This window comes from Cheilinus undulatus, linkage group 12, assembly GCF_018320785.1.
Source record: "Cheilinus undulatus linkage group 12, ASM1832078v1, whole genome shotgun sequence".
Taxonomy (NCBI): domain Eukaryota; kingdom Metazoa; phylum Chordata; class Actinopteri; order Labriformes; family Labridae; genus Cheilinus; species Cheilinus undulatus.
The window spans coordinates 41,269,129-41,295,227 of NC_054876.1; the positions used below are offsets into that span (position 1 = coordinate 41,269,129).

Consider the following 26,099-nt stretch of genomic DNA (forward strand, 5'->3'; position numbering starts at 1 on the left):
TGTTTGGCACATCCAACAGCCAAATAAAATAAGAGATATTGAGTGAGTAGACAATTGGACAAACTCTCCCCTGTTTCCTGTTTTAGTGGTCAAACATGACGGAACATGTTGACATAGTGGGAGTGTTACACCAAAAAAAACAAACAAAAAAAACTAACATCAGTATGGGTATTGCAAATGATAAAATCATTATTTTAAACACCTGCAGGTATCTGGTATTGGCTCTGGTTTTCCCAATCAGTGCATCTCTAAAATTATCAAGGCTTTCCATAAATTAACATTGAAATTTTCAGACATTTCTACAAAAATGTGGGAAAATCATTTAAAAATTATGATTAGGAATTTTTCAGGGGGTTGTCCTTTGAAATGTTCATGAATTTTCACTGAAATTTCATGGAGTTGGTTTGGATGTTTGAAGGACTTTATTAGTACATCTTCTGGTATTTTCACAGGAATTTGGGAAATGTACTTTGTAAAATCTGAGATTTTTTTTAAGGGGGTGTGTCCTTTGAAATTTTCAGGAATTTTCATTGAAATATCATGGAATTTGTTTGGATGTTTGGAGGAATTTGTTTGGAAATTTTCAGCCATTAACCTGAATAATTTGTAAATTTTCAGCCATTTATCTGGAAATTTGTTTGTAAATTTGGGGAAATCATTTGGAATTGTGATTAGGAATTTTTCAAAGGGGTTGTCCATTGAAATTTCAGGAATTTTTACAGAAGTTTTCATGAAATTGCTTTAGTTGTTTGCAGGATTTTATAAAAAGGATTTTAGAAATTTGTTGGTAAATCTTGGGAACTTTATTTGAATTTTTTGCAGGGGATTGCATTTGAATTTTAATGCTCTTAAACAGTATTTTCAGGGAATTCATTCGGAGGAATTTGTTTAGAAGCTTGGAGGAAATTGTTTGGAAGTCTGAAAGCATTTTTCATGGGAATTTGGGAAATTTGTTTTAAAATTTTGGAATTTAATTCAAGTTTTTGGGGGAATTTGCATTTACATTTTTAGGAATTTTCACCAAAAGTTGGGAAATGTATTTGTAAATTGTGATAGGGAATTTTGGTGGGAGGGTCCCTTGAAAATTTCAAAACATTTTCACGGAATTTTGCTGGGATATATTGAGGAATTTCTATCATATTCATGATATTTTGGAACATTTTAATCAACCTTTGCTATTTTGATAAGAACTCTGAGTGGGAATTGTTTTAAACATATTTGGAATTTTGCTTGACATTTTTCATGAATTGTCAGAATTTCTGGGACATTTTCATTGGAATGTTATTCCCTTTATAATCAAGATTCACTGAAACTTTTGTGGAAAATTTGATGAAATTTTAAGGGACTTTTAATGGAATATTTAAAAATATGACTTATATGATTTATCACATACATTTCAGTTAGTTCATTTGAAATTTTTCGGTGATTTGTGTGAATTTTGGAATTTTGGAAAGAACTTTCTAAGAGAGTGTTTGTGGTCCATCCTCAAAATGACTCCTCCATCCCTCTCAGACTGACACAGGTCCTTACTGGCTGAAGACCCCCGACAACTGACAGGCACAGCAAAAATATAAGCTCATAAACCTGGTTTTGTATTTTCTGCAGAAACAGGAGCTTTGGGAGATTTGTGGACATCATTTTTGGTCAAAATTATTTCCTGTTCAAAAAAGAGCTTTGAAATTATCAGGTTCCACTAGTACCAAATAAGTGGGAGAAACTAAAAACGCATTTAGCTCAGGTCTCATTACGTTAGGAATGTGAACCACGTACAAACCAATGACAACAAAACAGAGACTTGTTCAAAACAGTCTATCAAATCAAATTTATTGAATTTTAAAGGGGTGCTCTGAATTCACAAGTTGCAGCTACAGTACATAACTCCTCTTTTGTCCACATGTAAGCTATTTCATAAAACAGTCACTTCTCTTTTCAGATAGGAAATTTCCTCAGAAAAAGGTCACGCTACAAAAAAGGACAGATGCATCAAATTGGATAAATATGTATGAAAAATTAGAACGCTATCAAAAATAATGTGGGGCAGGAAGTGTTAAAGGTTGTGAACGGTGCTGCATGGAAGTCGGTTACACGGCCGAGGCAGAAGAGCGAGTGAAACAAAGAGCCAAATCTTCAACGTATGCAGAAACAGCAAGGAAGACAGTAAATCTATTCTTTAGAACTCAATTTAAATAACTCAATAAAGACAATTACACCATTGGAGTCGTTTGATCATTTGAAAATGAAGATTGAATGCTACAAAATATGAAAAACTGCAAATTTGCAAAATGACTGAAACAGTTAATTCTTCTTTAGGAATATGAGGAAAATGATGATAATAAAGACGATAATACAGCCACAACCTGTAAACACTGCCTGCCTTCTTTAACTCTTTCACAAACTGAGTTTTGTGGGTATCAAAGAGATTTTTCACAAGGCACTGGAGACCAAGTTTGGTTCACTGTCCACAGATCAAAATCAGCCCCAGCAACGCACAGTTTTGTTTTTTCCAATCCAAAATCACTTCAACTCATTTGAGTACGTTCACCAGCCTGTTACATCATATCTGAAGAAGCAAACTTTCAATCAGTCGAACATTTTTCTCTTTTTGAGTTGTAGGATGTCTGGATGAAATGCTGCTGACCCTGAGTTTTCTGAGTGAAGCAGCAAAAATAATATATGTTATCCCAGTCACATCAGTACACTCAAGTTTGACCTCCCAGTGTTTCCCATAAATAGACCATACTAGGGTGGGCCACCCAGGTATATTTAAGGTCACCCAAGTATATCTGTCCAACATATTTCCGTCTGAGTACGTCCCTCCAGTAAATACACATGCAGCTCACCTATAATTATTATGAGAGTCAAACATTTGAAAGCCGTCATGTTATTTGAGCGTCTTTAATGTACTGCTGATGAATGCAGTCAAATGAGCAGAAATAAAGAAGACATACACCACTGAGATGAGGTGGAGTTGAATAAACCCCTCTGCCACCCAAGTATGGCATCATTCTGTGGGAAACACTGTACAGTTAATGTGCATTTATCAGTTAGCATATTGGTTTATCTTTTTATCTTTTTGGATTTTAGGAGCAATTGTAAACATCTGTAAGCTCTTTCTTTAAATGATGGGAACATGGACACCAACACATGCCACTGTTGTTTCTATGGAGGTATTGGCTTACAATTGATATCAATGTAAAATAAGCATTAAAGTTTTCAGAATTTTTGATACTGTTCAATATGTTTTATGATGTTATTGTAATGATTAACACAAGCAAAAAGTGTCAATACAGCGACAAAAAAAAGCATCCAATTTATAAGAATTAGCACAGAGAGGAATGAGTCCATCAAAAAGAGCAAGCAACACTCCTGGTATTTGTTTTTTAGCAATGCATTTGTGCAATTTAAAAAAAGATGTAAGAGTTAACCTACAATAACCCTTGATTAAAAACTTGATTTTACCCAATACGGGGTGTCTAGGACTGCTATATTTTGTTGACATGATATTAAAATGGGCATCAATGTCCTTTTTTTCCTACTGTCTTACACAATGTCTCAAAACTGGGATTATCAACAGGTGGGCCAGGACCCAAAAGTGGGTTGCAGAGCTGTTTTTAGTGGGTTGCAAGTGTCTGGAAAAATGTTGGCAAAAAGATCTATGAACTGAAGTCAGTGCATCCATACATTTCATTTTACACTGTATTTTATTTTTACTGTTTTATCATTAATATTTTAACTCACTTATACAATAACAAAGCTGCTTCTTCCATGATAAAAAGGTAATTTCTTCAGATCTCTGGAAATTGGCAAAAAAAAATCTCTGCAATCACTGGAAAATGGAGCATAAAACATGTTTTTTCTCTTATCTCATATTTCATTCCATCCAAGATCCAAATTGCAACATTATTCAACGAATAAATCTACAGTTTTGAACTTCAAAATTTCAGGTTGCGATTTGTTATTGAAGAAACTGGCGGCTCCTGAGGCTAGACTGGTTACATGCTTATTATGGTGTCCATGTTCCCATTTAACAAAAGTTGCTGTTAAATTTAGGGATGTAAAGATACACTCCACTTAGGAAATGACAAGTATCATGATACTGAGCCTATCACAAGATCAGCTTTCTAACTAATATAAAGAAAGAGAATAAAGTCCATTTAAATGAATTACTCTTTTATTACAATTATCTGACAATAAAACTGCCAAATGGCGCCCTCTGCTGGTTAAATCAATTACATCCGATATATATATTTCTCAGACTATTTCAAATTGGTCATATCTTTTTTACTGTGACGTATCTTTACATCCCAAGTCGATTCTACCTTCACAAACTAGTTCAGGATAAGTAGTTCATCTTTACCATCATGTTTCCATCATGCATAATGTGTAAAATTTCTCATTCCTGTACAGTAGACCAAACTGTATGCTGCATTTAGTGTGCGTGTTAGCGGTGAGTAAAATAAACTTCAATTAAATATGTATTATTATTTTTAACCATCACAAACTCAGTAAATCCATCACTCTCTAGGACATAAAAAAGGATAAGACCTCTACCGGATGTTTTTTATTTATGAGAAGTGAATAACAGCATCTAAAGCATCTCATAAAGTATTTAAAATCAAACAGATCTCTCTTCATATCACTGCACTTCATAAGACTAACTGAAGTGCTGGACAGTCTTTGGTTTACCAACCCTAAAAAGTGACATAAAATGCTTCAAAAACATCATATAGTAAAAGAATCAGCATACCAAACTAGATGTTATCATCTTCAGAACCAGCCTCACAGTTTCACCGTACAATTCATCAAACGTCATCAAACCCTGAGCAAAGAGGATGAGCTTTAAGACTTTCTACTTTAAGAAACTAACAAGAGGCTAAGACTAAACGTTGAGAAATGTGCGCTCTGCATGCTTTGAACCTTTATGCTGTTTTACTGAGATCCTCAGGTTATGGATGTTTCCTGTGCAACATGAATATCTTTCCATGACTCTGAACCAAATGACAACTAAAAACTGCAGTCAAGTCAGTGTGACGAAGCGCTGAGCTGACTTCATGTCAAACCAAACACTTTCAGAGAGAACTTCTCTTGTATTTCTAAGAACAGTTGATAGACACTACCCCTTTTCTTGTGTTTGCACTGCAACAGCAATAGTAGGAAAGGCTCAAAAAGTACCAAAACATGACCAGTTAACGTAAACTTAAATGATCAGTTCCTTAAATGCCATTTAGAGAAACCAGTTTAGCTCTTTGGACAATCCAAGCACAAAAAGGACCCCTAGAGACTCAATTTACAGTGACTAGTTAACCACCTAAGCCAATGCATCACCATCAGTAGCTCAGAAACCGTTGAAACAGCTCCAAAGATAGCCTTTAAAATCGACCTAAACAGCTACCAAAGGAGCCAACATGTAAACCATAAAAGCAACTCATCTCCAATATTCTAAACATAATGCAACCTGTAAAACAACCAACACAGACTTTTTGACTATGACATCTTTTGTAGTATTTGGCGCTGCTATAGACCAGCTAGTATCACTCCAGTTTTTGTACTGGCTTTGCAACGGCTAATGCATAAAAAGCCCTTGATGGTAATTCTTGACATCACCCTGGTCCTTGCAGAGATGTGTTGTGTCTTCAGGCTATATGGGGGTAATCAAGAAGGTGTAGAAATCATATTTAAAAATGCACAATATCAGTGCCAGCAGATACAAAACTTTCTGATGATACTGGGGTCGACTGATCATGGCCTGGCTGATTACTTAGACCAGTGTCTCTCAAATAGTGTGGCAAGGAACACAAGGATTTATACAATCATATGTTATTACCACAACTATACACTGATGAAGTTAGTGCTTTAAAGAGGCTATGTTGTATGGATATGGTGTACCTTGAGATTATGGCTTACTCTTAGGTGTACCTTGGGGAAAAAACTGAAAACCAACAACTTAGACTTATATCTGGCATTTGGCCAATTAGCTGTATCAGCATTTTGTTTCACAGATAATTGATCAAATGAAAAACTTGTGCTCCTTTGACTTTACAAGGTGTTTTTGCCTATGGCTCTGTTTTGACTTTTAAGGTTTTATGTCCAATCTGATTGGCTAGATGTCACCAGCCAGTCAAAACTGAAGCCAGGGTATAGTCGACCTACAGCACATATGGCATATTTCATTATCTTGATCATGCAATTTTACTCTTTTCCCATTAGGTTCATTTTGTCAGTCATTCTAAATACATATCGATTCCAAATATCAGTGATCAGTCAATCTCTTGTATCAGCTGTAAATACTGGCCATATGTAGGAATAAGTTTGTAAAGATTTAAGCAGGAATAACAGACTTATAGAGTCTTGTTCTGTTTATCCTTTAACTTTAAAATGTGTTCTAAGGACTGAAGGTTTAGGTCTGAATAACATTTATACATGGGTATTGATATCAGCGTTGGCTTGAATTAATTTAAAATTATCAGCATATTGGATATTGGCTAAAATTCAATATCACGCATCGCTAATTATATTTCAATGTTGGTCACACGTTCTTAAAGTCATAGAATTTTTCTGTCTTTATTGACCAGAGACGGATCTAAACTGCATGAATAAAAACCACTACAATGAAAAGCACAAGACAGATAACTGTTGATGATTAAACCAAAGAAAAAGGTGGAATGTAATGCTTTAAGCCTGTTAAAATCTAAATGGTCCAAAGCAATCAAGCTAAAACATCTACAGAAGTTTGACAGTCTGTTTAACCTTCAGATGGATCTGTCTGAATCAGGTCTTAGTAACAAAGAGTTAAAAATGGTTTTCTTAAAATATAAGGTTGCCAGATTTTCTGACACGTTGATACTCTCCAATACCACGTGTTAAAAACACTACCATGTCTGCTGTGTTTATGATCTAGAGCAGGGGTGTCAAACTCAAGGCCCGGGGGCCAAATCTGGCCTGTGATGCAGTAATACCTGGCCCACAAGATCTGCAGACTTCCTCCAGTATAAAAATGTAACCATGATGATTTAAAATATCCTTGTAAAGTCATGAAAAATGAAAAAGAGTAAGAAAGTAATTAGATAAAAAGTCAGAAATGTGGGAAAATAAATGAATTTATGTTTTCAGTCAATATTCTCTCTCTAAATTTCATGGTTTGACCTTTTGAACTAATAAGTTTGACTTTTATCTCAGCTTGTGAGCCTGGTGGAATTGAGGTGTTAAATGTTGACCCTGTTAGGCACTCAGGTTAGACCTTAATTCAGGATCCGGCCTCTGCTGGGATTGAGTTTGACCCCCCTTATCTAGAGTACTGAAGCAAGAACAAATTATGGGGTCAATTGCACAAAAACATTAGTAGTGTGAACGAGTTTCCTTGCAAATTAATCAAAAAAACATAGAAAACAACCAAAATTAGGGGACTTTAGCTTCTATTTCTGTTGCATCCAAATATATCTGAATATCATTTGATTTTTACCAGCATCATATCAGTTTAAAATTCTGGTGTTATGACAACCCTTTAAATGTAAAAAACAATTCTAGCAAAGGGAAAGAATATGTTAACATCTCCCTCTAATGACAACAGGCTTGACCTTTGCTTGTTACACAACTGCTTCTACACTTCAAAAAGTTTATTCCAAAATAATTTGAAGTCTTTTTTTTAACTCTAGATAAGAAAGAAATGGTAGTCGGATGAACAGATTTAAGAATTTTCTATTACCATATCCAAATAATCCAGAAAACTAAACATTAATCTGAAATGATTCAGTTAAGTCCAATCAAAATCCTTTCACCAGTCTGACTGATGAGGTTTTTCAGTGGAGGATTGAGGTTAAAGTGGCTGAAACTGTAAATATATGTATCTGAAGGTAGCAGTCTATAAAGGAGGCATGCACGGTCTTAATAGGAAATGCCCTCCTGGCACTGCTAATCCCAGCTGGCTCTGTATGTAAACTGCTGAGTGGACAGGCAGATAATCCTGACGACAGATGGCAGCAGAGAGGAGGGAGGGAGGGTTCACTCTGCTCTCAGCAACTTTTCATCACTGCACAGAGCATCAGCCAAGAAAGACACTAGCAGAAATGATGGGAGGATGGAGCCTGGCCGGGGGGGAAACACTGGTAATAAAAAGCAGCCGACCATGGGAATGACCTGCAGCTTTGAATGTTTAATATAAAGAATAAAAATGGCTGACTTTTGGTGAGATCATTGCTCCAAACAGCAGTGAAAAGTACAGATTTTAGACAAGCTTAAATTAAAGAACAAAAATAAAGGACATGCATGCAATTTGGCGTTCAATCTTGGAGGCTGTTTAGTTTTGACCACTTTTTCATCATGTTAGAATACAAGTGGATGTAAAAGGCCAGAAAAAGGGTTTAGGAGTTGGACTGAAGCAGGACAAAAAGCCTGGGATGTTTCCAGAAAGAGCAGCCCGGTCAGCACTGGACAGAAAGAGGCCTGCACTCTCCTGGACTTCATCCAACCCAGACAAACAATCCCATCATTCAGCTGCTCGGCCCTCCTGACCACCTCATCCTCACGCTGCTCGTCAGCAAACAGCCTGTCTGCCCACCAGCAAGAAGCTTTTACATGCCAGCAATTACAGTCACACTACACATCCCACAATGCAACAGCAGCGCCCTGGGCTTTAAAGCAGATCTGAAGCTTGAAATTTGATTTATCTCAGGAAAACTTTTCGGCTTTAGAAGAAAAACAAAATCACACAATAAATTGACTTATTCAGCAAAACCTTCATGATGTTCATTTTCTGCTGTAACTCAGATCCTTGCGAGTACATTTATCTAATTTATAATCAGAAATATCCCATTAGATTTACTATGATCCACATTTAGCAAACAAGTCCAAACAGACATATTCATTGAAGATATTACAATAGAAAAAGAGGGTCTGATTTGCTATTAACAAGTAAAATATCTGCCAGTAAAGCAATGCTGAATTGAAATAAGATGTCAATATCTTTATGATTTACTAAATCTGATTCAAGACACCCCATAAGTTAAATTTTCAGCTGCCGGCGCAGATAGTTTTACTAATTGCAAGCAATGCAGGCTGTATGTTTCCCTGTAATATCTTTAAGATCATGGTTTCTGTCAGGTATTCTGAGTATTATGGTTTCTGTTTGTGCATGTACACCTTTCGAAAAGCAGTTTTGCTACCTGGAGAATTCCAGAAAGAAGGATACTGTGCCATGCATACATTATATCCTGTTTCCTGACAGCTGCAGACTACCTACATAGGCACGACTTTGATGAAACTGTTTATTTAACTTCAGATAATTTGAAATATGTTGGATGTGAGGCAGAGAAAGAGTTGGTCTTGGCAAGATTGGCATTAATCCTGCTAAGTCTATCAAAATGTCCCAAATCTGAAATGTAGAAAAGATGCCTCTTCAAGTGTACTTTTCAAAGTAAAAGTTTGAGCTTGTGTCCAGGACAGTTATTTAGTGAATGAATTCACTTGTAGTATTGCTTAAGTCAAAGTCTTTTAACTTTCTTAGTAATTAATAATAATTCTAATTGCCGCATATTCACAAGAATCGAAGCATTGTTGGAATGAGGTGAATACAATATCTTCAACATGATACTGGCATTTAAAAATGTTACACCCAAAGTAATTCACAATGGTCTCATCTTTCTCTGATTTAAAAAGAATGCCTCAGTTTCTGTTGTGAGGGCCTGTGTCCATAGCCAGCCTTTTTTAGCATTTGTTTTGATTCAAAACTAATCGTAGTAGTCCAACGTTCTGAGCGATCAGCGCCCTGGGCTTTTCTGCCCAACGTCAGCTGTTTTTGACTCCATGCTTAAAGCGCTCTCTGGTGAAAACAGTTCATATCTTGGAACAGTGCTGCACTCATCAATGTCACTTGCCAAGATCAATAAGGGGCGGGACTTCTGACAACAGTCGAAGAGAAACCGATCTGACTCGTCTTTCTTCTAGGGTAGTTTTCAGTTCTGCAGCTGCTGCCTGTGTCAGGACAGGATTCCCTTACATTGTGTGCATGTCTTCTGTGTGCATTGTCTTGAAAATGTGGAAATAATCAAGCCCATAGAAATATTTTAAAACAAGGTAACAGCTTCCACTGAGTAAAGGGGGATTAATTTTTTTGTAACGTGGCAACAATAAGCCCAGACAAGAACCTCACTAGAATTGAAGCCGGCTCTGGACACGCAACCTAAAAGCTGCCTAAACATCACAGAAGCCTGTGCAAACAATGCGGGAAACAGAAACCAGGATACTTGTATTTCTAATGTATACAGGGATATGATTAACCAGGTTTCTCTGTGTATGTAAACACAGGATCCCAAATATCATCAAAACCAGGATATGGCCCATAACCAGAATACTTAAGTCCATGTAAACCCACGCATTGATCCCAGACTTGTTTCTTGATTCACAGTGGCTGCTGTCCCGCAAACTTCCTCCAGGAAACGTTTAGACAAAGCTGGCCTTCACAATGACAGGGAGATTTCGGTTTGAACATTTTGGATTAGTATGCAAGGGTGCAAACTCTATTGAAAAGGTAAGGCTTTTTCTGCATTACTGAAGACAAAAGTTCATGGCCACTGTCAGAACTGCACTGGAGCTGGGTTTGATCTAAGCAGGCTACCATCCAATTGATTCAAACAACTCTTGATTCGCTGAAAAAAAAGTCAGTTTTATCAAAACAGTATCTGAAAGAAAATGACCAAGCAGCAGCTGTAAACTCCTCTTTGATTGCTATAAAAGTTGTGAAAAAGTACGGATATGCTTTGTTTTTAGCTGATTTGAAGCAGTGGAAAATTTGGTGAGGTATTTTTGAAAGACAAGTGTCAAGAGGAAGATATGAAGATGAATCTGTGGAGTCCCAGTAGAGTAGTATAGTCAAAGGAAATGAATGGTCCCTAATATTGAACAGGACAGAGCGTACTGAGGTGATATGACTTGACATAAGTGTTGTTTGCATGCACCACAACCTGTTTTTTTGCATAGATTAAATTTGCAGGACACTGAAAGGCCATTTATGCACAATAAGTTGACTCTAAAGCTTAAAAGACTGGGAATATTAATATCATAGAGATAAATTAACCTCAGGGGTGTGTAGCTGACCCTGTGGCGATAATATTTCCTATTCATTCTTTGATATGAAGAAATAAAACTCTCAGAAAGTGAAGCATCTATCATACAGGATTTAAGATAAATGTCTTTATGCAACTGTGAATCCAACAAAAAGATTAAAAAATGGTCCTCTTAGCTAAATATGATGTTTAGATATAGGTTTTCAACTATTTTCCTGTGATCAAACTAAAACATGATGTAAAAACATGAAGTATATATACAGCCCTGTGTGAATAGCTCGATGCAACAGCTGACACTCAACAAGTGCGTAGAAATCTCTGCAGCCTCCCGGGAACTAAGACAGTGACAGCTTGATAGAGATCTGTTTCAGGAATAACCACTCCTGATCAAAATGATATTTTGAGGCTCAGAAATGTGACTCCTCGGTTTAAGTCCTTATTGCTCTGACCTTAGCCCTGAGTTTGTCTCAAATTAGGCATTAATCCCACATGTCCACATCAACCTCTCTATAGTCTGACTAGCTTAACCCATCACAGGTGAAAACAGCTCTCCAAAAACCTCATTTCACCAGAACAGACCCTTAAAGACTGTTGTCCTGAGCTGCCCTGCGTTGGCTAAAGCTGTTAGCATCACAGCTGCGACGCTCCAGTGTCTCCTAAAGCAGACTGTGGATGTAAAAGATGAAACTTTCAGTAGCAGTAGTAGAAACCTTGCTTCAAGTCTACTCTGTAAAGTTGGGTAAAAACCTTCAGATATGCAAATAAAATAAGGAGCAGGAAATTTAAAAAGCTGATTTTCACCAATCTTTGCACTTCGGTGTACATAAATCCAAACGTGCCGTTTGTTATCCTACTATGGCTTTGTATTTTCATATTTAAGACAATAAAAGGAGTCTGGTCTGTATTTTTGGCATTGCTTTCTTTTCTGAACTTTCAATTTGAACCTAAAAAAAAAAAAACAATCTAGCATGGACTTTTTTGATGTCATGCTTTTCGGAAAAAATAAACGCAAAAGAGGGATGGATCTAACAGTAAAGATAATCCACAGGGATGCACCGGTACCCAGACCAAAACCAAGTACTCTTTGGCTCAGTCCCATTCTAACCCTGCTTCTTAAAGTAGAGTTACGAGGAAAGGTGGAGAAATCTCTGAAGAAACTGGATGACGCTTCAAGTTCAGCAATTGCTGACAGCATTTCTGTAAACACACACAACAACGATTCAGGACATTGCTAGTATGAGGGTTTTTAAAAAATGCTTATTGATAATCAAAAGGACCATTATATAATCCTTATTATATATTGTACTAAATGGATATCAACCTCTGAACATGATTGCTCTACCTGTACTATGATGCACCAGCTTGTGTAAAGCTTGTGCAAATTTTCACAATGAAGTAAAACATGAACGTATCATGTGTGTGTGCAAAGACCTTGAGGAAGGGGTGTCCAAACTTTTACACCAAGGGCTACATACAGAATTGTATAAGGATGATGGGGCCACTTCCTCTTCTTCCGGGTACTGTAGTCAGCAAAACCAATCAAATGTAAGTCAAGGCATGCTGAAATGGCTTATCAATAGCTGACAAGGCAAAAAAGTTGATAACTTTAAGGATTTTCGGGAGGCTCTGTGGGCCCTGGCTCCCACTGGCAATCAATAAGGGAATATAAATCAGAATTTTGTTATTATTTTGGTTGCCATTATGTTAACCATTTGCAGTGTTGTCTCAATTTAATCACAAAAAAACACAAATAAATTGTTATTGTCAAAATGTTTGTTTACAGATTTAGCATGGTAGCACCACCTTGTGCTGAAACTAAGAAGTACAATACAGTCTCGCTTCAAGTTCCAATGTGGGCAATATTTCATTTTATTCTTAGAATTTGCAGTGGGCCTTTAGAAAATGGACTGGGGGCCGCATTTAGCCCCCGGGCCATAGTTTGGACACCCCTGCCTTAAGGCCATGTCTCTCTCTTCAGCTGTCCTATCAGAATAGAGGCTGTACCCCTGGCACTACACCCTATCACTCCATCCCAAAAAGAATTAGGACTCCCTACCCCTCGATGACAACTTGAAAAAAACAGGGGTAGGACTAAACGGTAGGGGTGTATTGGAATTAAGCCATACTCATAAAATTTTCAAGAGGATGGAGGAATATTTAAGGAAAATAAAACAAACTTTCAGCATAATTTCCAAGAACTGTTATGGTATAACTGAGTGTCCATATTACTTTTCTTTATCAGTGCCTGCCCAAATATGAGTACTTGTACTTGGTCTGATAAAAAGGGTATCAGTGTATCCTTTGTTGGAGTCATTACCGCTCAAAGATACAGCCAAACTTAATTCATAAAAAGTGATTTTGTTGAAGCTGAAATTGATGTGCAGCAGTAACTCTTGCACACAGAGTTAGCGCCCTGTTTAAGGGTTCAACCTCTGAAAGCAAATACATCAGGGCTATGAAAGTGTGAGGGAAGTTATAGTGACAAATATGAGGTTTGTCTCTGCAGATTTTCAAACTGAGGTGAGAACTACAACCAAAATAAACAGAGGTAAAAACCAGAGCCTATCACATTAACAGGGTGCGAGTAAATGCAGGTTTAAGCTCTTAAATATGACGACTTTTCTTCAGCATTTTTCCAACTAATACTGCCTGAATCAGAATCCCACCACTATACCTTCTTTTCAGTGTGATTAGTGAAAGGATCGGAAAGGAAATGCAGCTATCCCACACGTCACAGCAAATCCATAGAAATAAATACAACCTGTCATATCAGCCGCTCACACACTCACGCTGTAACAGACCTTCAGAATCAGCAGAGGCTGTAAACACAGTAGGAATAAGAGATAAGATCAAGTCTCTCCATGGAGGCTCTTCTTCGGTTTCTGCAGCTTTTTTACTCCACATTTTTATACTCGGTGAAGCAAATATGACTTTTCTTCAGTGTTATAAATGTTGACAGATGCAGTAGCACTCCAAAAATATCCAGGAAAGAGCAAAATCCAGAAAAAAAAATCTTGAAACTTCAGTAGTAGAACAGTATCCAAGGAGAGGTCCACTTCAGCAGCAGATTTGTAACAGAGGAGTAAAAGTGTGCGGAAAATGCCCAGGAGTCATGGGATGAGAGCAGGCAGTCCTGGTGTACTACAGTACGATGGTGGGGTTTAGTCAAAGGAGTGCCTTCTGCAGAAGTAGCTGTATTAGTAGCTGAGTGTGCGGCTTGAGCGAGCAGTCGTGAATCGGATATCAATCCTCCTTTGTATTGTCAGTGACGGTGGCCACAGGAGACGAGTCTTGACTGCGACTGCGTCTGTAAAGACGGTAGCCCTTTCGGCACAGCAGGACGAACCAGTAGACCTGCGGCGCAAGGATGCACGAGTTGCCCAGGTTGGTGGAGAGCGGAAGGTGGAAGGGGACGCTGTAGAGCGGGATGCCGTAGTGCTGGCCGTACACCCAGTACATGTAGGGGAAGAGGGCGATGCGGCACATGAAGAAGGTGAGCAGCACCATGCCGCCGTTGACCTTGTGCAGCCAGCAGTCCTGGAGGCTGAGCTGGTGAGGGAGACAGAAAACAAAAGAAGGGCAGGGCAAAAAGATGATTTTAAAGTGGTGCTTTGATTTAAAGTCAAATAAAAATGGAATTTATGAAGATTTAATTCTGTTTTGTTTTACTAGGATGAGGATTGCTGATTCTTAATGAAATTTAAACACTCATTGGTACTCCTTATTGAGCTGAGTCCATCACTACTGCTAACAGATACTTCTCTGCTGTTTGGAGGAAAGGCAACACAATAAAACATTTTAAAAGAGGTAGTGTAAGCCAATTATAGCCAAATTTAGTAAGTTAAAAAGGTCCTGATTCTACCTGTTGTATCTAGTTTGTTAGAAAAGATCACATCCTCACAACTATACCTTTTAACTGATGTTTCATTTGAACATGTCATGCTGTTTGCTCACATTCGCCTAATAGTCCTTTTACTGAGCTGACCTTGAACCCATCATAATATATCCATCTGTCAGATTAAAAAGTCCACTATCTAACTTTGTTTGGAGCACTTCTGGTGGATCTGAGCAGATGATGATGATTACTGTCCTGCAACAGCTAAAGCCAGTGCAACACACTAGACGACTTGGCCAGACCGCAGGACCACACACCTGCCGTCTGTAACAATCTCACCCCACACGAGATCTCGCTCCTCTTGGTTTTCTGTCCGAGGCTTTTCGGACCTAACCTTGCAAAGCAGATGGATTTGCCAGACTCGTTAACCTGACCTGTTTTTGATTTGGACAAATCAGCATCTTTTAAGGAGAACAAGGCAGTAGCTACAAACAGGTTTGGTTGTACTGGAAGCTGGTAGCAAATGGATGTTCCCAGCCTCTATTTCCCCATTCAGCTAAATGGCCATTTAAACTGCATCTAACTGACTGGTCTAAAGAGGGAAAATACTTATAAAATGGTCAAATTTTTTAAAGGGTCGCTGTGTTGGCTCACTTCTTATGATGTGAGCTGACATACTCATGGCTAACATTAGCAGCTAGCTCTGCCAGCCTTCGTTCCTCTTTGCAGATTAATATCGTGCTTTGATGTGTGGCCTCTTTTCTCTTTGGTTGAGTAGTATCATGAGTTCAACCCTCAACAGCCTACACCCCACTCTACTTTGGTATACTACTTAAAAAACTGTCATACTGAGCGGTTCCTACTACATGCTAGCTGCTAAGCTTCTCATATTTAGTATACATATTTTCTATGGGAGCTTTCCCAGATAAATGTGAAATATATCCATGCAATGAAGATATGAAACTGTCTATCTGGTGTGTCAGGTTAATTTATTTATCTTTTTTAATTAGATAAAGACCCATTGAGATCGAGATCTCTTTCACAAGGGTGGGCTAAGAGGTCAGCAGCACACGTCATATACTGGCCTCAAATTAAAGTAGTAGATTTATATGATATTTATGATTCAAGGTTGGACTGCCTCTGATACAGTAGGTAGTGGCAAAATAATTGTGTTGACACCACACACTTAAAGGATATTTGGACAACTTATAATTTGCGCTGAACCTTTTTTTGGGACAAGACCCCCTCCATCATCAGGGAGCAAGTCTAGCTGAAAGTTGGGATTAAAATCCTGAAGGGTGTGGCCAGCTTGAATTTTTTACACAACCCTAGTGTGCCAAAGATATGATAAAATGATGTTAGGTACCCACAAGCCCAATATAAGTACCAAAAGCTAAATTTTTTGATCTTTAACTTTTGGAAAATGCAGAACCGGGTCGTTATGCAACAGGGTTTCAATCCACTATTACTGTGAAATGAAAATAAATACTACTACTGGTCTTATTCTTAACACTGAAGTATGTTTGATGACCTATTCTGAAATGAGGGTCTTAATAATCCTTTTTATGATCAAAATGAGATTTCAGGCAACTAGCTTTCCCACTCATAATATACTATAAACAACTAAATTAAACTGATTTACAGTAGGGCGATGATGTCCTCCCTGTGTATTCATTGTTGGATATTTAATCATCTTTGTTCTCTGGAGTGATCACATCAACTCTAAAATATTTGCTCCAATCCCTGTTCAAACTGTGTCTACATACTCACTTTCCCTTTGTAAACACCTCTTATTACAGACGATAGACATCACCTTAAAAGCTGTTTGACTGTGAATCAAAGTTTTACCAGTGGCTTTGTAAAAAGACAAGAACCTGATAAAAGACATTCAAGAGCCACAAACAAAAAATATGAATATGCCTGCCGTTCCATCAGCAGCATTTATAAAAAGGCTCGGATTGACAAAGGTGAACATTTTGGCTTGCGACTGTCCAAGCAGGCGTGACAGTGCTGACCTTTAGGGAACTAAAGGATCACTAGGAGAGCAGATTTGGTTGTTTCAACATTACCAAGCTTATGTAACATGCATATTCATACATGTTACATAAGACATAAGAGCTATATGAATGATGACATGATGTTTTCAGCCAGTATGAGGAAGAGGGCATGTTGTCAAAGTATATTGATGTAAAAACGGTAAAAATAAGTCTATTTCTTGGAGGGTTTAAAGTCAAAATAAAATATGAGTTAAAAAATTTAATAGTGGTTGAAAAAAGCTGTAAAATTTTGGTGATAACTGCCCTCTGTTTGACCATTACAAAAGAAGGGAAAAAACAGAAAAAAGAAGTGTTTTAACTGTCATCACCTCTGGCAACGCAAAGCAGTTTCAAGATATCCTACCACACTGAAGAATAGCAGCAAATAAACTAACTGATAGAAATATAAGAGTGTGTTTAAAATCACATACTTCAGAGTACTTTTACGCAGTTGTATTGCTGCTTTTACTAAAGTAAATAATCTGAGCACTCATACAGCAGGTTATTTTACACATTAACTACACATTACTATTTTTTTGCTGTTAGATCTATTCCTCTTCAGTCATCCATAATGAAGCAGCCTAGCTCTCTTTAATGACAAGTTTATATACTATCAGGTTGTAAATCTAAAATCTAAACGAATGAAACCTTTAAGAGGCTCATTTTCGCTGTATGCGTATCAGCTCCAAATGCCAGTTATTGGTTTCATAACCTACAAATAATTTGTATCTGTGCTGGTCAAAAATATTAGCTCATTCTGAGGTTGATGGCAGCAACACTTGTCAAAAAAGTAGGGACATGGCACCAAAAGGCTGGAAAAGTAAATGGTGCTGATGAAAAGAAAACAGCTGGAGCATTTTGCTACTAATCGGGTTAATTGGCGACAGGTCAGTAACATAACTGAGGATAAAAAAGAGTGTTCAGAGGGACAGAGGTTCACCAATCCATTCAAACCTGCGTTGAAATATTGTGGAACAATTTTTGGAAAGTGTTCCTCAATGTAAAGATTTTAAATATCCCACCATCTACAGTCATAATATCATCAAAAGATTCAGAGAATCTGGAGAAATCTCTGTGACTAAGGGATAAGGTCAAAGGTCAAGATTAGATGCATGTGATCTTCGGGCCCGCAGGTGGCACTGCTTTAAAAACAGGCATGATTCTGTACTGGAAACCACTGCATGGTCCCAGGAACACTTCCAGAGATCACTGTCTGTCAACACAGTTCGCTGTGCCATCCACAAATGCAAGTAAACGCTGTGTCACGCAAAGAAGCAGCCATATGTGGGTCCAGAAACGCAGCTGTCTCCTCCAGACAGAGCTCATGTAAAATGGGCTGATGCAGAATGGAAAACTGTTCTGTGGTTAGACGAATCAAAACTGAAATTGCTTTTGAGAACCAGGGATGCTGTGTCCTGTGGACTCAAAAGGGAAGGAACCATCTAGTTTGTTATCAGTTCAAATCTGATGGTAGGGGGTTGCATTAGTGCCTATGGGTGTTGGCAGCTTACACATCTGGAAAGGCACTATCAATGCAAGGTATGAAAGGTAAAGAGAGGTTTTAGAGTAACATATTCTCCGATCCGGCAAAGCAGATCTAGGACTTTTAAGGAGCTAGAATCCTACATCAGACAAGAATGGGACAGCATTCCTCTCCCAAAACTCCAGCAACTGTTAAAAGCAGAGGGGATGCTACATAATTGTAAACATGACCCTATCCCTATCTTTTTGAGGTGTGTTTCTGTCAACAAATTCAAAGTGAGATAATATTTTTCATGAAAACATCCACTATGTTGTTTATATTCTATTATTAATAAAATATGTTTTTATGAGATTTGCAAATCATTGCATTCTGTTTTTATTAACATTTTACACAGCGCCCCAACTTTTTTGGAAATCAGGCTGTCAATTTCTTGGCTTCAACTTACAAATCAAAGAACAATTCTTCTAATCTTTGAGCTTGAAATCGATAGAAATTAACTCTTCTGTAGAGAGCAGAAGAAAAATGTCTTCCTGTTAGTGCTGATGTAGTCCGGCTTTTTCCAAAGGCAGAGAGAAGCTGAGCTTTGCTTTGCTCTTTTTCTCTGCTGACACCAGATGTCAGCAGCGACCTGAAAGTCTACACAGTCCGCTGATTTCACTGAGACACACAATGAGAGGCCTCTTCTATTCTTAGATTGCAGCGTTCCTCCAGCACACAGCCTCTGACTGTGCAGTATATATGTGTAGGATATAAAGGCTGACGTGTGGATGGCTCTTATGAATGGATGGTGTCAGGGACAGGGCCTGTGAGCACACCACGGCCTCTTAGCTGAATGCCACTGACTCACTGATGTCTTTTGGTGAGCCACTCATCTTAATTATTGATGGTACAGTGACAAGCAACATCTTAAATGAAATGCAGATACGCTGGTTTTTGATGATGTAGGGAGCTGCACATCACCTGACGAGGAAATGTGATGTAAAAAGAATGAATGAATGTCTGTTCTGACCAGGAAGACAGTCAAGAATTAATGCTGGGAGGATTAAGATCACACCATCTGTATATAGCATGAATTTCCACATATGTTTTAAATCATATTGATGGTTTTGTTACCGCTGAGGTATTTCTGACAACCTTGAGCAATTCAGAACACATTAAAACAAATATATTTCAAGATGATGACGGATGAGGTCTCTAAAAAATATGTTTTATGGATTTATCTAATGAGGACTTTACATATCTTCCCTATTTGATTCGTGTTTTACTAAAATATGCATAGCTGCCATTTTAGTCCATATCACTTCTGAGCATTTACAGAAATATTTTTATTTCTGTTGCAAAAATCACAGAGGGGAAATGTGGTAACATCATCTGCATGGCTTGAATAAAAATGCTGCCAGCATGCAAGGAAAGCAGGCCACAATTCCACAACTGTCAAGCTATTTCTACACTCACAAAAAATGTACACAAAGATAACTTTGTCTGTCTTTCCACTGAGAGATTTCAGGTGAAAGAAAACAAACATTTCTTCTCAATTCAGTCATTTTTCCCCTTACTGACAACTCAAGAAGGGGTGGGTCATCTGATATCAGCTTTTTCAACAACAATGGTAGAGAAGAAAACAATCTAGCTCCTCTTTCTGAGGGATCAGTTATCGTGTGTATTGCTGGTGCATGTAGATATTTCAAACAGACTTTATGAGTCATGAGGGAGGGAGAGATGAATGTAGGCACTGCCAACTAGGGACAAGGTTTTCAAATGGTGTCATGATTACCAAGAGTTAAAAAAAGTCACGGTTGATAAATCCTAAAGGTTCTGCAACACTACATGTTTCTGTTCTCACTTGCTAATAAGGGGATGTTATGTTATTTTCAGTGCAACCCAGAACTAATCAGTGTGACACCAGCTGTGCTGCTTTAGCTTCTTAGGGCGCATTCACACCAGAGCTGTTTGGTCCGCTTTAAACAAACTCTGGTCTGTTTTCCTGGATAGTCTGCTTTGTTTGGAGTGGTGTGAAAGCTCACATGAACTCTGGTCCGCCTGAAAACAAGTGGGTCTCGGTCCGCTTCCAAACAAACCCTGGTGCGGTTCGTTTGAGGTGTGAAAGCAAAGCGGACCAACTTGTGAACCAAAGACAGGAAGTGGCATAAAGCGTAATGATATAAGGATTTATATGTGATTTAATACACTCAAATACATGTCGGTACCTCGCTTGGCGTCTGTGTAGCCATGGCAACATGTCGTAGTCCGTGCTTATTATTCGTCGTGTAAAGAACGACATGTTGGACAGCTCACCGTCTCGCTGACTGCTCCTTGTGCCCCAGTGCAAGAGCAGAAACCCCAAGACAGCGTAAATTCTGTGTTTTTTCATTGTTTAAGTGGAAAAAGACTGGTGGAAGGAGCTGGATTTCCCCATTTCGTCTTCTTCTATGCTGGCTTTTCTTCTTGGTCGCCGTTTGTTTGTGACGACAGCGCCCCTGTCAGGCAGATGTTGTAGGTGTTCAGACGGTTTAGTCTGTTTGACAAAGAGCAGTATGAATGCAAACCAAACCAAAGGAAAGCGGAACATTGTTGCAATTTCCGTTCCAAAACGGATGGAGTCCCAAGGACTATCAGGTGTGAAAACGACCTTAGGCAATGCTACAGAGGGACCAAGCAGCTAATGTAAGTAGAAAATGCTTTAAACTGGTACTACAAGCACTCTGGGTCCTGCATCTGCTAATGATGTTAACATGAATGGCTGTATGTTGGTGTAATTATGTGGCACATAGCGATTGGCTCTACACTTGACAGTTTATGGAAGCGGGTTTTGCAGCAGTTTTTGCTGTTGTGTTGGAGAATCATGGCACTATTGTCTTATCTAAGCTTGTATGTTGAAGTTTATAGTTTGTTCATTGCTAAATATTTAGGATGGCTGATTTTTGCTCTTATATGCATTGTCAGCTGTGAGGCCTTCCATAGGGAGGAGTGTGCCTTTCCAAATGAATTCAATTTAATACAAGTGGGCTCCAATCAAGGTGTAGAAACAGCTCAGCAAAAACTCAGAAGAGTGGGAGGAACCTGAGCTAAATTTTAAATGTTGGGGTGCAGGTGTCCTAGTGGCTGCAGGCGAGCCCGGGTTTGAATCCGGTCTTTTGCACTTTTCGCATGTCTATCCCCAACTCTCTCGTTTCTGTTTCTGATTCTATCCACCGCCCTCCACTGTCAATCATCACAGGCATAAAAAGTCCAAAAATGAATCTTAAAAAAATAAATGTGTTGCATGAATACTTGTGTCAATGTGATATTTCAGTTTATCTTTGTATAAATTTGTGAACATTTTTAAAATTCTGTTTTTTCTGTTTTCACTTTGTCTTTGTGGGGGACTGAGTGTAGATTAGCAAGAATACAAATGTTTTTTTGACTGTAGCATCATGCTGCAACATAATTGAAAAAAGTGAAGGGGGTCTGAATACTTTCTAAATGCACTGTAAGAGTTATAGATGATGACAATAACATGGAAGTAAAAAAGCTATCTAGTCTATGCCTTGAGTCCTTGTGATTTTCCACCTGCTTGTTCCTCCTGTAAGGACTGAATTGGGGAAAAAAGTGCCCAGTCTTGCTGCCCCCTCTGCATAGACTACTCTCCAGACTGACTGAAACAGTGCCTATGCTTTTGAATAGTTACTCTGATTTAACTTTTCTACACCGTAACTGCAAAAAAGTTTTAGACTTTCTTAATAATTGTTTTAACTTATTGTTTATAATCTTTCTCTTAAGTATGTATTATTTATTATGATGTGTGCTGCTGACCTCTTGGTCAGGTCATCCTTATGAAAGAGATCAGGATCTCAACTGGTCTGTATCTGGTTTAATAAAGGTTAGATAAAAAAAAAGATTTTGTACTGGTTATTTATTGTGATATTATAGTTTTATGTCTGTTTCAAAAAAGCAGCAATAAAGAACGTTAGAATAATAGCAATAATTGTGAAACCAAGATTATTTCTCACACTGTAATCATGCCATCAAGGTCCATAACCGATGCATCCTTACTGCTAACACAAAAAACACAGCAGCTATGGTTACAGGCTCTATATCGCACAAGTGTCACTGTGTTTGACTGGTGAGTCCGCACACATGCAGACTAGACAGTAAGTTTAACTCATGATGCTAAGAGACCTCATAACAGTGTGTCAGGTTTATGATACTCTGTCTAGCATAAAGAGTTCAGTCACTGCAATGAAGAGCTTTTAACATTGACCACTGAGCATCCTAGCCTGCACAGAGTAGGGAAATGCTACACGGACAACGCACGGTCGATGAAAAGGGCATCCCATTAAAACTAACGCAGTTAAAGGTATGATCCTTGACCTTGAAAGCAATGCTCCATTAGACTATAAGAAGTAGGCTAGTTAACTGGACAACAGAATGCTTAGAGATTAAATTAAAACTCAGTTAAATCTATTCCTTACACCAGTGCCAATGAATTAAAGCTAATCTGAGATTTACTTCTGTCAGCCTCTTGTTCAGCCACTCCTGCTTTTTCTCATCCTCTTAAAGGCCTATTGGTCTTTTCTGCTTTGCCAGGATGTCTGAACCAAGAATACTGAGCTACTGTGAGTCTGGTTATGGAGGAAATTTTGATTCAGGGCTTTGTGCTCTAATTCTCCTGGGAGGGCAAACCTAATGTAGTCAAGCCACAGAGTGCCATCAAAATGATTTTACTTTGATTCAAAGTTGCTTTAACGATCACTCCAGTTAGAGCCTGATGTATACAGCTTTGGCATGTGAATGAATCTGAGGCCTGTTATGCATGGTTACATCCCATTCGCTAAGCTATGATTGGACAATCAAAATCTTATTTAGTGAGTGACTGCCAATAAGCCTTTATAGTAATTAAACTGTCTGATACGATAATGACAGCCGATCTAATAATGTCTCCTTTGCACTGTGCCAACACCTGTGGCTTTGAGACTTGAAGATAAACAGCCAGCAGCCAATGACGGGTGTACCAATTCCCAGTTCATGTCAGGAGAATGCACCTGAGTACATGCTGCCTCACCTGAATGAGTATTTTCCCCAGGGAGACGAAGGGCGTGCTGAGCTCTGTTAGAAACAAGCAGCCGATGAAGAAATCCCCCTGGTCTTTTCTGAAGAACTGTTAACAGACAAACAGAAAACACAGAGTAAGCTAACAAATGTAAGCATGGACACAAAAAGCACAGAGAGCTGAATTTAAGGACAAAAAGTAAAAAGATACAGGCAATTTCCTTTTTGACACACATTTGTTCAAGGTTTATAGCATCCACTGTCATTAAGAAATGCACTCAATAAACAGGTATTTATTGGGACGTTAACATGCATTTTATCAACGAAATCCCTTAAATCTTGACCTCAGACTAAGACTAGGGGGTGATATGGTACAACTGTAACCCAGGGTATTTAAAAATACCCAAAGTATCCGTTAAATTACTGTAATGAAAAAACCTGCTATAATGTGTGCATGTTTGAACAATTGCTGCAAGAGTGTGTGTCTACTTCCAGCAGCAGCACCCCCCTCCTTGTATACAGTACTTTGAAGAACTTATAGGCATGTTTGGGCCAAAAATGGAGGCTGAAGTAAGGCTTAGATGTGGCGAGTAAGCCACCTCGAGCAGGAGGGAGAATTGACCCAACCCCCGTTGTGCTATGGATGCCCTGGCATATTACCAGGGGCATGGGAAAATAATCTGTTGTACAGATAAATTCAGCATCTTTAGTGGAGAATAAGGGGTGGATGTGGTGAGTAGGCGTGGCCTTGGGCAGTTGTTTTCTATTAGTAGGTTGGGAACAAAAAGTGGGTCATGAAATTCTTTCCAGTGGGTTGTAAATGGTTGCCAAAAGAAAAAAAAAGGCAAAAAGTCTATGCAAGGAAGCCTAAAGTGGATATACAGTAAAGGAATACAGCTATTTTTTCCAGTTTTTCCAATAATGAGTTAATTTTAGTATTTGTCTTAAGATTTCTACTTATGTATCTCATTTTGTCTGTATGATAAAGCTGGTTTGACCAAGTTAATTAATAGAAGTTTATTAGGCACCATGCTTCATTCATGCCTAGAGGCAAACCGTTTAAAATGCACTGCTGGTTGTAACACGATCCTCTGCAATGTGAGTTTAAAAACACTTTTATTCTTCTCTCTAGTGGTGAATCAGAGGTGAGACATGATCTGAAGTTTATTGTTGATAATTCATGTTGCAACATCAACATCAGGCACAATTAAAACCATCAACTCTTTACAAATGTTTAAACTTATCTTAACCCTTTTTATGGGATATGTAGGTGAAGTTAATCAGTACGTCTTGGCTGTTTTGGGCACTAAAGTGGTCTAACTTTTTCTAAGCTTACAGCAGAATAAAATCACTGCTGGATGTACTTCATCCACCACAGTCTGGTACGCTGCAGCCACAGCGAGGGACAGTGATTGGCTGCAATCTACCATCTCTCTCGCAGGTGGCTGAGGTCCTTGAGGAAGTAAATCATTTTGTCAAAGGATTAATTTAAACATGTGTAGAGGTGTGTGCTACACCAGGAATATGCACATGCATGCAGGCAATAGCAACTAGAGTGTTCGACCGTAGTTCTTTTAATGTGCAATTTAAGAAAGACTGACTGATGGTTCACTTTTAGCACAAGGCGGATGGCAGATCTTAAATGATTAGATTTGAGGGTATTTGATGTCAACTGATTTAAATTAACACAAACAATCCACCAAAAAAATGAAGCAATCTATTCACTTGTTCTTAACGAAATGCTGGCTTTTACATAGGTGCTTTGTATTTGTCCAATCTATATGATAAAGTTGCTTGTCGTTGGTAACCATTATAAAAAAAAAACATCTTCAAAAGATGTGATTGCATGGTTATTAATGACCGTTACAAGTTGAAATAGACAGCCTTAAAAACTCCAAACAAGACACCATAATCATTGGGGACTCCAGACTCCAGATAAGTCTTCCAAACAAATGCATATGAAAGATTCATTACTGAGCCTCAGTTTTAGGGGGAGCCGTTAATGTTGGAAGGGACAGGACACATCAAATGGCTGTGTCCTGTGGCCAAATTACTAAATAACTTATATTGGACAGATGATCTCTACTTTATTATTGTAAAATACCAAACCCCCCCAAAGCAGATGTCTCATTCTACCACAACTTTGATACGGCACCATGAACGGGGTGGGGGTGGAGGAGAGACTGATGTCCTGTTCATAAGTAATGAATGAAGCTTTCAAATATTGACCAGCAGCTCGGTGCTGTGCAGTGAGAGAGGCCATCCTAGAATAGGTGAGTCAGCCTGGATGGATAAAGAGACTCCGCACAAAAGGCCGGGTCTGTCTGGTAGCCTGGATCGCTGTGTGCTCCAATGAATAAAGGATGAGTGACTCCAGACGTGGGTTTGCCATCTGCTCGTAAGAGAATGACTGAAACCACAGGGAGGAACTTTACACCACTCCTAAACAACTACCTGGCTACACCATCCCGCCCTCCACTACTAGGCATCCACTAAGTCGGACTGTGCTACCCAATCCTGCAGTTTGCATAACGCTGCAGAGAATATAAATTATATTTTGGTCCATTTTACCCTATTTTGTCCAAACAAAACAAGTCAGTGTAATTAAAAAGTTTTCCATTATCACAACAGATGAGCATTGTGTAGTGGGGCTTGCAATA

At 38.5% G+C, this 26,099-nt stretch overlaps 1 protein-coding gene across 1 annotated transcript in view; it reads right to left on the reverse strand.

Moving 5' to 3' along the window:
• Positions 1 to 1,807: 1,807 nt before the first annotated feature.
• tlcd3a (TLC domain containing 3A) overlaps positions 1,808 to 26,099 on the reverse strand; it is a 51,019-nt gene continuing 26,727 nt past the window's right edge. The window contains exons 4-5 of the mRNA XM_041800952.1: positions 23,453 to 23,548; positions 1,808 to 14,606 (exon numbers count right to left, since the gene is read on the reverse strand). Of these exons, the coding sequence (XP_041656886.1) occupies positions 14,301 to 14,606; positions 23,453 to 23,548 (402 nt within the window). The 3' untranslated portion in view covers positions 1,808 to 14,300. The remainder of the gene's footprint in view (positions 14,607 to 23,452; positions 23,549 to 26,099) is intronic.